General features: G+C 50.8%; 1 protein-coding gene across 4 annotated transcripts in view; it reads left to right on the top strand.

Annotated features, from left to right (window-relative positions):
- The first annotated feature begins 1,013 nt into the window (after positions 1–1,013).
- Positions 1,014–13,343, top strand: part of DIP2C (disco interacting protein 2 homolog C) — a 396,044-nt gene continuing 383,714 nt past the window's right edge. Inside the window, exon 1 of one of the 4 annotated variants that reach the window (XM_079759400.1) lies at positions 1,014–1,340. In XM_079759400.1, the coding sequence (XP_079615526.1) occupies positions 1,256–1,340 (85 nt within the window). In that variant the 5' untranslated portion in view covers positions 1,014–1,255. The remainder of the gene's footprint in view (positions 1,341–13,343) is intronic. The other 3 variants (XM_079759402.1, XM_079759401.1, XM_079759403.1) reach the window with 3 other exon arrangements.

Consider the following 13,343-nt stretch of genomic DNA (forward strand, 5'->3'; position numbering starts at 1 on the left):
GAAAATGAGGTCAGATGCCCAAGACTTTGTCCAGAGAGGATCAGGAAGACTGAGGAAGACAAAAGTCTCCGAGGACTCTCTGGCCGGGAGAATTAGGAAACTGGTGCAGATTGTTAGAATCAGAAGGCGCTGGCTATAGAGGTGTCTGAGTATCTCAGTGAGGTGATTCAGTTGGGCAGTTGGAGGCATGAGATTGCCTCCCCCATACGACCGTGCCCAGAGGCACAGATCTGGTAATCGCGAGGGAGGATGCACAGGAATGGAAGAGAAAGGGGATGGAATCCAGCACAGGAATGGAAGAGAAAAGGGATGGAATCCAGGGCAGTGATGGAGAAGCCCAGGGAAGAGGACCTGCTGAGGACAACAGGAGCCCCCAGCCGGCGAAAGGTGGGTGCTGGGGACCGTGCCATTGGGCCACGGCCTTTCAGGGTGACCTGGATGTGGACAGTAGACTTCCTCTCTCCTCCAGCCTCCTTTTCGCAGGTGGGAACAAGGCCCGGCAGATGCTCTGATTAGCCAAGAGCACAGGCTGGCGGCCTCTAGGAACTTTCTGCCGGGTACTCGCTTCATGGCCCACACTGTTACGTCCAACCCCCCAAACAAACTATTCATATAAAAAAAAATTCAGCCCTTGAAGACCCAGAATACTTGAAGTATCAACCTGGGAGGGTGGAGGGGACCCAGCAGCTATTTTTTGCCTTAAGCCAGAGGGAAGCCAGGTCCTGGGCGGGGCGGGGAGGGCCCGCGGGACCCGTGCGTGTGCTCCAGGAACGCGCGCTGAGCTGGCCCGCCCATCCCCGCCCTGGTGCGCGTCCCCATCCCGGTGCGCGCCCCTGTCCTGGCGCGTGCCCCCGCACCGCACAACATCCGCACGCCCCCACTCCCATATCCCCCAGCGCACTCCGCAAGCCCCCGCCAGCAGCCTCCGTCCTGATGCGCGCCCCCGTCACTGCGCTCCCGCCCTCCCCATACCCCGCCTCCGGTGCGCGCCCCAGCCCGTAGCCCCCGCCCTGTTTGCGCCCCTGCCACCGCGCGCACCGGGGAGCACCCGGTGGAGCAGCCGAGCCGCGGCGGGACCGCGCCGGGCCGGGCGCGCGCGGGAACGCGGGGGCGCGGGCGCGAGGCCGCCCTGCGGGGCCGCGCGGAGGAGGTGCCGGAGGAGGAGCGCTGCCCGCCGGTGCCGCCGCTCTGTGCGGGTCCGGGATCGCTGGAGCGGCCAAGCCGCGGCCTGAGACAAAGAGGCGGGCGCGGCGCGATGGCGGACCGCAGCCTGGAGGGCATGGCGCTGCCGCTGGAGGTGCGGGCGCGGCTGGCTGAGCTGGAGCTGGAGCTGTCGGAAGGTAACAGGCCCGGCCGGGCCGCGCCGCGCTGTCGCCGGGAGGCCGCTGCGGGGTGGGCGGGCGGGCGGGCGCGTGGTCTCAGGGGCGCTGGGTCCCCGCGGTGCGTGTCACGGCCCCCACCCGGGCCACTGCGTGTCGCCGCCGGGCTGCGCTGCGGCGGGGCCTGGGGCACGGGATGGAGCGGCCGGCCTGGCGGGCCCGTGTCCTTGTGCGCGTCCGCGCGCTGCCCCCGCGGCCCAGGCTGGGGACGTCTCGCGCCGCTCGGCCTGCGGTGCCCTGGCCTTGTTCTAATGCGAAACTTGTCGTTGGACTTGAGGGTTTGAACCCCGATGTGCCAGCCATCCCGGTTTTACTACGGCTCGGCTCGGGGAAGGTTGTGCTACTATTGTTCGTGTGTGTTGTGATGCGAACGAAGGGTGGGAGACTCTCAAACCTCCTACCTCAGGCCAGGTTCCCTGCCTGGCGCTCATCCCTCGGATTTGGAATTGGTGACAGATTTGCTGCCGTGATTTCACGGAGTGTTACGTACGGCTTCTTATTTGTTCTTAATGATGGGATCATGTGCTCAACTGTCATAAGTTTAGATCAGGTTTTGCTATGCCTTAAAAAAAAGCCACTAAAGTTCCAAAATGTTAATGTTTAATATCTGTTCAGTATTCACCCGGCTCACCCTGAGAAGGCCACTAACGTGCTGTGGTGGGGTGGGGAGGGGCCGGCTGTCTTGGATTTATATTTGGAGCAGTGCAGCGTGGTGAACTTTGTGTGTGTGTGTGCGTGTGTGTGTGTGTGTGTGTGTGTGTGTAACGGTTTTGTGAGGGCCGGCAGCCAGAAAGTAAATTCATTCGTGCCAATTTCATCAGCAGGGAGGAGCCGATGTTGACTTTATGCTTTCCTTTTTAACACTTGCAGGGCGCAGAAGGGAATAAAGGAGCGGGTTGTGACATAGTGTTAGCTGCCTTTCCGGTTGTCCACGGACTATGTCTCTATATCAAACCTGGGGTTCTGCAGGGTATCCCAGTGAAATGTAATGTTAAACAGTCCCATAGCAGAAGGAGGCTGCTTCCTGGACTCTGTGCTGGGCAGACACTGTTCCACCTGGTTGAAGATGTGAGGGCGTCGCTAGTACCCCAGAGGGCCCAGAGGTAGGCCATACAGAGTGGGCCCACGGGGGAACACTGTTGAGATGCACAGTGGTGGATAAAGTGTGTGCTGGGGACAGTGCTTGAGGGGATGAAGTCTGTATTAGGAAACGTTTGCTGGCGTTATTTGATTGTGTCGATGCTCAGATGGGTTTTCTCCCTCACTCGTCAGCCCCTCAGAGCTCTAGTCTCTCATCCCCACCGCTGTTGTATGATTCACAGCACCCATCACTCGTGCATCATCGCCAAACAAGCAGTTCTGCTCTGTCTGCATCCTAGGAAGGTCAAGGGTCAACACCATATGTCTGTTAGCAAAGGGGAGCCCCTGAACCCCACAGCACGGCTCACCTCCCCCTGTCAGCCTGGAAATAAGCTCATACCTGCCTCTCTGAATCTGGGACAGTGCTCTGAATGTGCGACCTGGCCCCCTCCGGTGCCGGGAGCGGTCACTTACGGTCCCTGACGAACGGGTACATGGGGCGCACTCACCTGCTAGATGACACTCACCTGCCACCAGCTGTCGCTCTCGGAGGGTGAGGAATGTGTTCCTGCTGCCCAGAGGATGGCAAAGCCACTTTAGAGCAACGTGCGCTCAGCCCCATTCTCTGAACAGACTTGATAAAAGGGCTTAATGAATTTCTTACTGAGTGTCTGGGCAGAGAAAGGGATGTGTGTGTTTGCATTCAGGAAGCGCATTATTGTTTTTCTTTCTACGCAAACCTTGCTAGGCCTGGCCTGAAGAATGAAAGAATCAGAGGTTTGTGGCATCGGCTGGTGCAGCCTCAGCCCCTCTGTGCCCCCCCCCCCCCCCGCCACCCCCTTGTCTTGCTTTGTCCCTGCTGAGTTGATAGAGTTGCTCTTTAAGGTCATTTGGAATTTCAGGTCTTAGAAACACATAAGTAGTTTTACTGGCTTAAATGAGATGAACCAGTTTGTTTCCCAGTATTGCTTAGGAGAAACCAACGAGTGGAAGGATCAGAAATCTGTATCACTTTACATTTTGGAACTTAAAAAAATGCCCCAGCATACCCACTTCCAAAGTGAAAAGTTAGAACAAGCCTTAATGCTGAATTACTTGAGTCTATTGCTTTCACATTTTCTCTTCAACCAGGACTCATGGGGAGAGGATTCTTTAAATTAGTTTTCATGGAAATCTCGGAAAATATTGTGGAAACATGTGGAATTTTCAGTGCTCGGTTCCTACAGAGGAGGATGGAAAAAACAATTCCGTTTTAAGCACATCACCTCGGTTGAAAAAGCAGAGTGGACTATATTCTCTCAAAGTTCTTATGTGGCCTGTGGGCGGTGAGTGGTTGCTCATTTTTGGGATTTGCAGACCATGGCCCTGTTTTGGTTGCCCTGTCTGCTGGGTATTGTTATAGATGCTAATACTATTTTATTTTTTTTGGGGGGGCATTGCCTGCAGAACTCAGGGTTTTACTCTCCTGCTCTGCTGGTTGCCTCCTTGTTCCACTCTGCTGTGTTACCACCCAGTGCTCCCCTCACTGGGGAAAGCCGGCTCCTCTCCCTTAGAACAGCCTCGTCAGCAGAGAACAGGAGCTTTCCAGGGAGATGTGGCCGGCAGCCCCTCCTGTGGGCACTAGCAGCTCCAGGCGTTGCTGTGGGGCCAGGGATTGTGGGTCTGCTCAAATACTTCGGACTGAATGTGAGACGGGGAGGCAGCCAGCCAGTGCGCTGGCGGCTGCAGGATGCCAGGTGGAGTGGCCGACACCCCTTTTCCTAGATCATTCTTCCCTTCTTTTGGCTTTTGGGATCTTGCATTTTTCTTCTTGGCTTTAAGAGGGCCCCCAGATAAGTTCATTAATAAGTGAATAAACATTTGGCTTAAGGAATAACTTCAAATGGGAATACCAAAGTAGAGAGGAAACAGAAAACTTCTCAAAGACAGACTTGTCTTATTTAAAACACTCGCTTGTTGGTTGAGATTGAGCAGTCAGTTTCTCTGTGAACTGATGATGCGCGTTCCTGGGGCTCTGCATGCCCTGGACTTGCAGCCGCAGAAGGCCCTCGCCCCACTCTTTCAGGAGTGGCTGGGCTCCTCTGTCGGTAGAACTAGGGACGTTGCCTTGTGATACAGCCTGCGAAAAATTTGTTGTTTGCACAAGAGACGTCTTTAAAAAAATACATGTTGTGTCAAACCCTTTGTGGCTTTTTAGTTGTTAGTATAACTACTTACTTCCTACCTTTTGGTTATGGGGGTTACTCAGCTCATGCTCTGCTTTGCTGATTGATATGCCAGATTACTTTAACTGTTCATTTTATTCCGTCATCGAGTCCAACTTGAACATTTTCTTAGTCAGTATGAATCTGCTTGAGGAAGGAGGTGAATTCTAACTGAAATGTCAGCCTTTTGTGCTGGTCAAGGAACCAATAATTAAAAAAAAAAAAAAAAAAAAAAAAAAGCAGATGAGCAGTGCACAAGCAGCTTGCCCATTCCTGTCACCAAAGCGTAAGATCTTCACGAGATGGCATTTGGAAGGTGTGTGGACTTAGGGCAGGGGTGGGGAACGTGTAAGGCTCGAGAAATCGTTTGGTGTGGCCCTGCCAAGGCATTAGGGCCGAGTTCATTTAATGTTTGACCAAATACAGCAGGCTTATTTTTAAGTTGACAATTTTGTATGGCCCTCAGATGATGTTATAAATATCCAAATGGCCCTTGGCAGAAAAAAGGTTCCCCACCCCTGATGTAGGGGGTGGCATTTTCAGGGCTATTGGGCCCAAGATAACAGATACACTTAGCTCTAAACTCGAGTTCTGTCCCCCCCCCCCCCTTTCCAGCCCCTGTTCTTTCCTTGGGGGTCCCTGATGCTACTACAGAGCTAACAGCTCCGTGGAAGCTTAAGGCTTAGGACCACCTTCCGAGGTCAGTAAGCAAAGACCCAGCTGTCTCTAATGCCACCCAAACTTTGTGTATATTCTCCTCATTGAAAGGAAACAGTTGATTCTGGAAAACAAGTGTGTAAAAAAATTTTTTCCTCCAGAGTCTCATTGATAATTTGTTGTAAGTGGGCGAGGAAGAAGGGAAGGGGTCAGCAGGGGGAGGGAAATAGAAGCTGTGGGGCACCCTGAGCCACTCCACCTGGAATCAGATCTCAGGATAGTTACAAAATGTGTTTCTCTGTTAATCCATCTCACCCATAGCCATAGGTATCACGGTGAATGAAGTGGAGTACTCGGCCTGATAAATGTAAAATATTGTTACCTGCATTAAAAATATTTATAAAAATGAAAGCATTGATATGTGTGGGATTTGAAGTGGGTGGACTTGAATTCTAAGAGTTTTTCAGAGTTATGAAAATCGTTCCATTTGAAAGTTCTTTTCTCTAAGAATTAATATAGGTATCAAATTTAGCCAGGAAGCCAGGAAAGTAAACATACACACACATTAAGGCATAGATCTGTAACATTGCTCCAAATGCTTATAAGATATTTGCAGTGCTATGCTCATGCTTAGATCTGAACTTTATGAGGTTAAAGCCGTAACAACAACTCTATTTTGTTTTAGACTGGGCCCACGGGTTTTATATTCTTGTTATGGTTTGAGGCTACAAGCTGTTGGATGCTATGACTCACTTCTTGTCTTCCTCCTCCCAGCCTTCTTCAAACGGCTGTCTCTTTTTTTAGAGTTGATTTTTTAAAAAGCAGTGATTTAGGGGATGAGTAGTAGCATTCTTCTGAATTGCAAAGAGAATGTATCGGATCCTCTTAGTTTTGATGTCATGTATATGGCCTGACTCACCAGTCCAACTCCTAGTCATATTAACAAGATCATTTCTAATTCTCCTGATAATTACTCAGGCACCTTAAAAAAAAAAAAAGGCAGATTCTTGGTACAGTGACTCGATTTAGTTTTGCACATCAGTATTTATCCTGGGAATCAGGGACATGTCATCAGCTGTAGCGTGGACAGTGTCTCGTGTGATGTGATTGGTTTCCGGCCACTTTTCATTGAGTTGGTGCTCTCCTCGCCCTCCAGTTTCTCTCTCTGTACACCTCTCCTTTCAAGGTTGCTGACTTTATCTTTCTTTTGTGATTTTTTTGGTGTCCCATACAAAGGTTGCCTACTCGTGTTGCCAGTGCTCTGTTCTTTCTGCTAAGAGCGTCAAAAACTTGTCTCATCTCAAAAGAAGTAATTGCACCAGTTTGTTCCTGATGATAATAAATAGGGATCTCAGAGAGGCGAGGCAACCTGGGGTTCCCAGGTAGGGGCTGGGGTGCAGGAGCCAGTGTGACAAGGAATGGGGTTTCTCACTTCTGAGCATATGGACACTGTCCTTCTGTCTTCTGGTCCCAATTGGGGTATTCATTTTTTAAAATATATTTTTATTGATTTCAGAGAGGAAGGGAGAGGGAGAGAGAGATAGAAACATCAGTGATGAGAAGGAATCATTGATTGGCTACCTCCTGCACACCCCCTACTGGGGATTGAGCCCACAACCCAGGCATATGCTCTGATCGGGAATTGAACTGAGACCTCCTGGTTCATAGGTTGACGCTCAACCACTGAGGCACACCAGCCGGGCTGGGTATTCATTTTAATAAGCCTTTGAGACAAATGGAGTGGGAGAATGCTGAGATACTGAGTTGTAAAAGTCAAAATTACAACAAGCAGATTTTTTTTTTTGGGGGGGGGAAGGGAGGGTTTGCTATTTAGTTTTTTGCAATTTCATTGAATTCTGTCTTTTGAATATTCTCTTGATACCCTTGCATAGTAACATGGACTCTCTGTGCTGTGTGAATTACAAATTGAGAGAGTTCTTTACTAACGTGCTTTGCACAGTAGGTATGGAAAACAGGGAAACACTATGCAAGCTTGTGAGGAATGGAGGGTCTCTGATGGATAGCAGGTAAAACAGGTCTTTCTCTTCTGGGCTGCTGGTTTTAAATCTTTTTTTCTTTTGCTTCTTAGGTTGGAACTGTTTCTGTGCCTAATGAAGAGATTGAAGACCATGGGCAGATCTAGCTAGTTGTGTCCGCACCAGAGCCAGGGATTCCTTGCACACCCGTCCACAGTCATGCACAGTTATTATTACATTTTTTTCTGAATTATTTAGTCAAGTCATATACTTTTCTATTTATTAGAGAAAATTTATAACATTTAAAATTATAAAATAACAAACTGCCTGTGAACATCTCTCCTCTTCCATACAGGCTACTTCAGATGCAGCCTCAGGCCTCCACCTGTGCCCGGGGAAGGAGGGGGCAGGCCTCCGCTGTCTGACTCGCTTCTGGACACTTGGTCCTGCCCAGAGGAAACTTTATTCTAAAGTCTCAGGAGTGATTCTGCTTGTGGTCTGACCAAACGTCTTATAAACGTTGCTTGCCATATTTCAAGAGTTCACCAAACAAACAAGGCTTTAGGGAGGGAAGAGGCCCTTAATGAGCTATCGTAACTATCCCAGGCGCGCTTGTGGATTTGCTCTGCTTGTCCCCTTGCATGCACAAGGGGTCTCGTTTCTTGACTTGAACGCTCTCAGGGAAACATGAGCATCTACTTTGAATCCTGGTTTTATTTCCCGTTCCCCTTTCTCCCCAAGCTGAGATTCACTTCCCCAATGAAGATGAAGGTGGCATGGATCCTCCCTGACCACCCTCCGAGGAAGGACCGAGAGACGCTTCCTGGGCAGATAGATGTTGTAGGTCAGTTTCCTGAAATGAAAACGGAAATGGAAACTGTTACTAATTCACCTTACTGGACGTTTCTGGGTCTTCATGAGTAAGGGAATAGAGCATGGCCAGTTATGCAGTGTTACAATTACCCATATGCTGACAAAGAGGTGGCTTGTAAGTCATCCTATAGGGATGTCAAGTGTATCTCAGAGCAGTTGCAAAGCCTGATACTGTCACGGGAAAGGAACAGATGAAACCTCTTAGTTAGCCAAATGCTTAGGAAGGACAGGTTCACTCAGGAGCCGTCGTCCAGTTGGAGGGGCTGGATTCTATTACACTAGGAATTTGAGCTCCAAAACACACGTTTCACTTGTGGGTGACCTTCTTCTGTGCTTCTTGCATCTCTGAGCCTTCCTGCTTCCTATTTGCAGGGATGTGTGGGAGGATATTGAGGTTTCTCTGGGCTGAAGTTCTGATCTGCGGAGAAGTCTTCCTGCTTGGCATACACCAGAGGGTGTGTCTAGGGCCCAGTTGGCCGCACTACCTACAGCATTGTCTTGGTAAGGGAGCTCGTCCCTCCCTGCCTCAGTTTCCTGAGTTTTCAGATGGGCTGTCACGAGGTCCCGAGAGGCAGTGAGTGTCACAGTGCCTGCCTGGGAAATCCCACGTCTGCTCTGAGTCTCCTCCCAGGTGCTGGGATGAGCTCTTTGTACTTCCCACTCCTAGTGCTCCCCTCCCCGCCAGTGTTATTCACAGGATTTGGGGTTACAGTGACTGTAAGAGTGGCCTTAGGAGAAAGGAAGTGGGAAGGTGCCGGCAGGGTGTGGGAAGCACTTTTACTTCTTCTGAGAGGACTCACTGCACTTCGTAACAATTGCCTGGCCACTTACCCTGCACTGGGATAATGTCAGAGCTGCGATGCCTTTTTTAAGATAAAACTTGCTGCTTCCTGGTGGCCTTTTTGAGTCAATAAGCCTGTTCACCACCCCCACCCCCCCAATCACATTTTTAGCTCCTTTGCTTTTCAAGAGAAAAGTAGGGGATGTCCTAGCTCAGCTTCCAGTTAAGGTACATCTGGGAGGATGTCCTATTAGGGTCTGCTCCAGGTGCATCTAGGAGGGTGTCCTATTAGGGTCTGCTCCAGGTGCATCTAGGAAGGTGTCCTGTTAGGGTCTGCTCCAGGTGCATCTGAGAGGATGTCCTATTAGGGTCTGCTCCAGGTGCATCTAGGAGGGTGTTCTGTTAGGGTCTGCTCCAGGTGCATCTAGGAGGGTGTCCTATTAGGGTCTGCTCCAGGTGCATCTAGGAGGGTGTCCTATTAGGGTCTGCTCCAGGTGCATCTGGGAGGGTGTCCTATTAGGGTCTGCTCCAGGTGCATCTAGGAGGGTGTCCTATTAGGGTCTGCTCCAGGTGCATCTGGGAGGGTGTCCTATTAGGGTCTGTTCCAGGTGCATCTAGGAGGGTGTCCTATTAGTGTCTGTTCCAGGTGCATCTAGGAGGGTGTCCTATTAGGGTCTGCTCCAGGTGCATCTGGGAAGGTGTCCTATTAGGCTCTGCTCCAGGTGTATCTGGGAAGGTGTCCTGTTAGGGTCTGCTCCAGGTATATCTGGGAAGGTGTCCTATTAGGCTCTGCTCCAGGTGTATCTGGGAAGGGTTTCCTATTAGGTTCAGCTGCAGACCACCTTGCATCTCCAGTGAGAGTTGCTGGAGGAGCTGCCTGGGTAGCTTCTGCTGCAGTCCCCCTCCTTCCTCTGCTGACTGACGAGGAAGCACAGAACACCACCAGCTGTGACTCTGACACATCTCCCCCTAGACATGCGTGGCATGTGGCATCAGTGTGTGTGGAGGGAGGCTAGGCTGCCACCTCTTCTCATCATGTCTGATGACGCCTGCACATGGGTATGAGCTGCCAGCCACAGGTGGAATGACTGGAGCCTGCAGCAGTTCTGAGAGGCCAGGCTACTTCCTTCCGAAGTGGGGAGGGGCAGGGGCGTGACCTGGCAGCGTGGCCAGAGGCTCTGTCCCCAGCTTGCCAAACACCTCGGCTGTCCGGGGGCTTTATCCTTACCATCCCTCTGGCAGTCTTCTGCCTTAAGCATCTTTGGGTTTGTGACTGGGAGTGGGATCAACTCTCATAAGCTTCTTCTTTTAAAATAAAAACTAGAGATAGAGTTTTAAGCCTGCCCCCAGGTGAACTTAATGGTATTGCAGAAATTATGGCTTCAGTTATCCTATATAATAAAAGTATAATATGCAAATTGACCGAATGGTAGAACGACTGGTCGCTATGACTTGCACTGACCACCAGGGCCAGATGCTCAACGCAGGAGCTGCCCCCTGGTGGTCAGTGCGCTCCCACAGGGGGAGCGCCGCTCAGCCAGAAGCTGGGCTCATGGCTGGCTAGCGCAGCAGCCGTGGCGGTGTGGCTGGAGCCTCTCCCGCCTCTGCTGCAGGGGGGCATTAAGGAGTGAGGGGTCCCGGACTGCGAGAGGGCGCAGGTCGGGCTGAGGGACACCCCCCTCCCACCCCCCGCCCTCAGTGCACGGATCTCGTGCACCGGGCCTCTAGTGTATAATAACTGACAATTTAAGAGTAACATGAAATAATAAAGGGGAGCTGGACTTTATGCTAGATTCTTAAGTGAGCATTATCAGGCTTCAGAAACATATTTTGTTCTTACTTGGGCAAATATAATGGATGCTTAAAAACTGTTGAGATTTAGTAATATACAGTAATCTTTAAGGATCTATTTAAGCAAGGGTGTGATTCCATTACACTTAAGTCATTAATATGTACCCATTTAAAATATATTTTATTGATTTTCTACAGAGAGGAAGAGAGAGGGATAGAGAGTTAGAAACATTGATGAGAGAGAAACATCGATCAGCTGCCTCTTGCACACCCCCTACTGGGGATGTGCCCGCAACCAAGGTACATGCCCTTGACCGGAATCGAACCCGGGACCCTTGAGTCCGCGGGCCGACGCTCTATCCACTGAGCCAAACCGGTTTCGGCAATATGTACCCATTTAAAGCCAAGGAAATAACTATCAACTTGCCAGGGTTGAAACTGTTACTAGTATTACTAATGTGCACTGTAATGGTTCTTTCTGCCCACAAGTTCCCGCAGCAGGGCTGTATCAATGCTGTAAAAGTCAGTCATGTGGTGGGTGGGACTTATTATTTCATTTTGCTCAGTTCCAGTGAACATAATCTTATTGCAGTGGCTGGGCTTCCTCCACCGACCACAACACTGACGTTAACGGGGCCAAATGGGGAACAGCACCGGGGGCTCTTTTACCTCTGATCCCAGACTTCAGACTTGGAGCATCCTTCTCTCTTCGTTGCTTGTACACAAGTTCACGTGAAAAGGAAGTAGAATGCGTTTTTCTTTTCCCCTCCCTCTGTAGATGGCGACGAGTTATTATTTAGATCTCATGCTAGAGAGGGATTTATAATGCCTGCTGGTGTTTTAGAATTCCCTGTTATTAGGAAGGTCTGGCCCTGGACACAGGGCAGGAAGCAGCCTTGATTTTGTTTGTTTCCTTGATGACTTGTTTAGGGTTTGACACAAATAGGATTCTGGATGAAATGCGCTCTTGTTAGAAAGTGAGTAAGGAACACGGGGGCTTTCAGAAAGTGTTCTGTGTCCTGTCACGATAGAAGAGCGAGGCCTTGGGGAAGGAAGGAGGGCGGAGGGTGGCAGGGGTGGGGGCCCCTTGGTGGCCCTGCCATTTGGCGGCTGATGGAGGTTGCTGGTTGAGAACACTCACCAGGGATCGGAAGCTCACACACACGGCTGACTGCATCAGTGGGACCACAGGGCAGTTTGGATAACCTGTGATTTATTCTTGAGAAACGTGGGACGGGCAGTGACACCTGGAACACCAGCATTCCGTGACGCTGAGATGTAAAACGAACCTTACAATTGCGTGGTGCCTTGTAGCTTTCCTGTTGATCTTTTTTTTAGTCCTCTAAAAGTGTTTTCTAAGGAAATGATGTTCTCTTCTCTGTGCAGACGGGGAGGCTGAGTTTCAAATGGTTAGGAAGCCATCGTGAGCATTAGAACTGTGGTTTCCTGACACGGTGTCCGTGTCCTGGGTGAGCTGGCCGACCTTAGGGCTTGTGAGAGGCCTGTTTTCTTCCGATCAAGGACTGGGGGGGCCCAGGCTTCTCCTCGGAGACCAGCCCACGGCGCTCTGTGCCCGCTGTGGGCACCCTGGGGAGGGGGAGCAGCGGCAGGCCCCGCCTCAGCAGGCTGTCCCCGGGCCGAGCAGCGAGTCCGTGAGGAAGATGCTGGCTTTCTCTTCCTCCTTGGTTGTAAAGGGAGGGAGGCTTCCGCGGCACATTTTCTTAGCTGGCTGCCTCTAGGACTTGACCTTTAAAGCCTAGTCTGTCCTCTAGGGGTGGGTCCATGGCGTTCCCTGTGCCGCTCCTCTCGTTTTTTTCTGAATGCTTGAAAATTTCCTGTGCTTCTCCTGGAAGATAAAACATAAGAAAGGCAACCCCTTGAGCTCACTTTCTCTGGATGGCAATCTTTAGAATCAGGAAGCTGGATATGGTGCGGTTTTATCAGAAATCTTGATCGTTTCGGTCAAGAGACAGTGCTGTCAATTCTTGGTTGTGTTGTTTCTGGGAAGAATATTCTAAATGAGTTTCCAGGAATAACCTCTTCAGTGTCTCTCCCAGAAAAGAGCGGCCTTTCTCCCAGCTTCCCTGTCACGCTACCCAGGGTGGTGGTGATCACCTTTAAGCAGCCACTCATCACTCATAGGCAGTCGCTTTTTTATGTGGACGTGGAGCGCTTTTATAAGCCAAGTGCCCGTTCCGATCTTCTCTAGCTCCTGCAGGGATGGGCCCACATCTGATGCACGTGAACCGTGCTCATCTCTGGTCCCCAGAGAACTGGCCTGGTGTCTGGAGGAATGCGTGGTGCCTAACGTGGACTTCTGAATCAGACGCTGCAAGTAGACATCTGTGAACAAAGTCTGTTCTCTCTAGGGTGGTGGAGGACGATAACGTATTCTCGTAGCCACCACTCACTGATGGCATTAAGTGTATGACATATATTACCGTTTAGCCCTGATAGCCTGAGCGAGATTACCTTGGTCTCACAACGAAGGGAAGTGTTCCGAGAGCTTGCCCAGTCGTCTGCTTTGCCCTTGGAACTCTTTCTGACGCTGCTGTCACCTGCTTGTCCCATGATAGCTTTCCCCGGGGAGGCCCATACTCCT

This window comes from Cnephaeus nilssonii, assembly GCF_951640355.1.
Source record: "Cnephaeus nilssonii genome assembly, chromosome: 1".
Classification (NCBI taxonomy): domain Eukaryota; kingdom Metazoa; phylum Chordata; class Mammalia; order Chiroptera; family Vespertilionidae; genus Cnephaeus; species Cnephaeus nilssonii.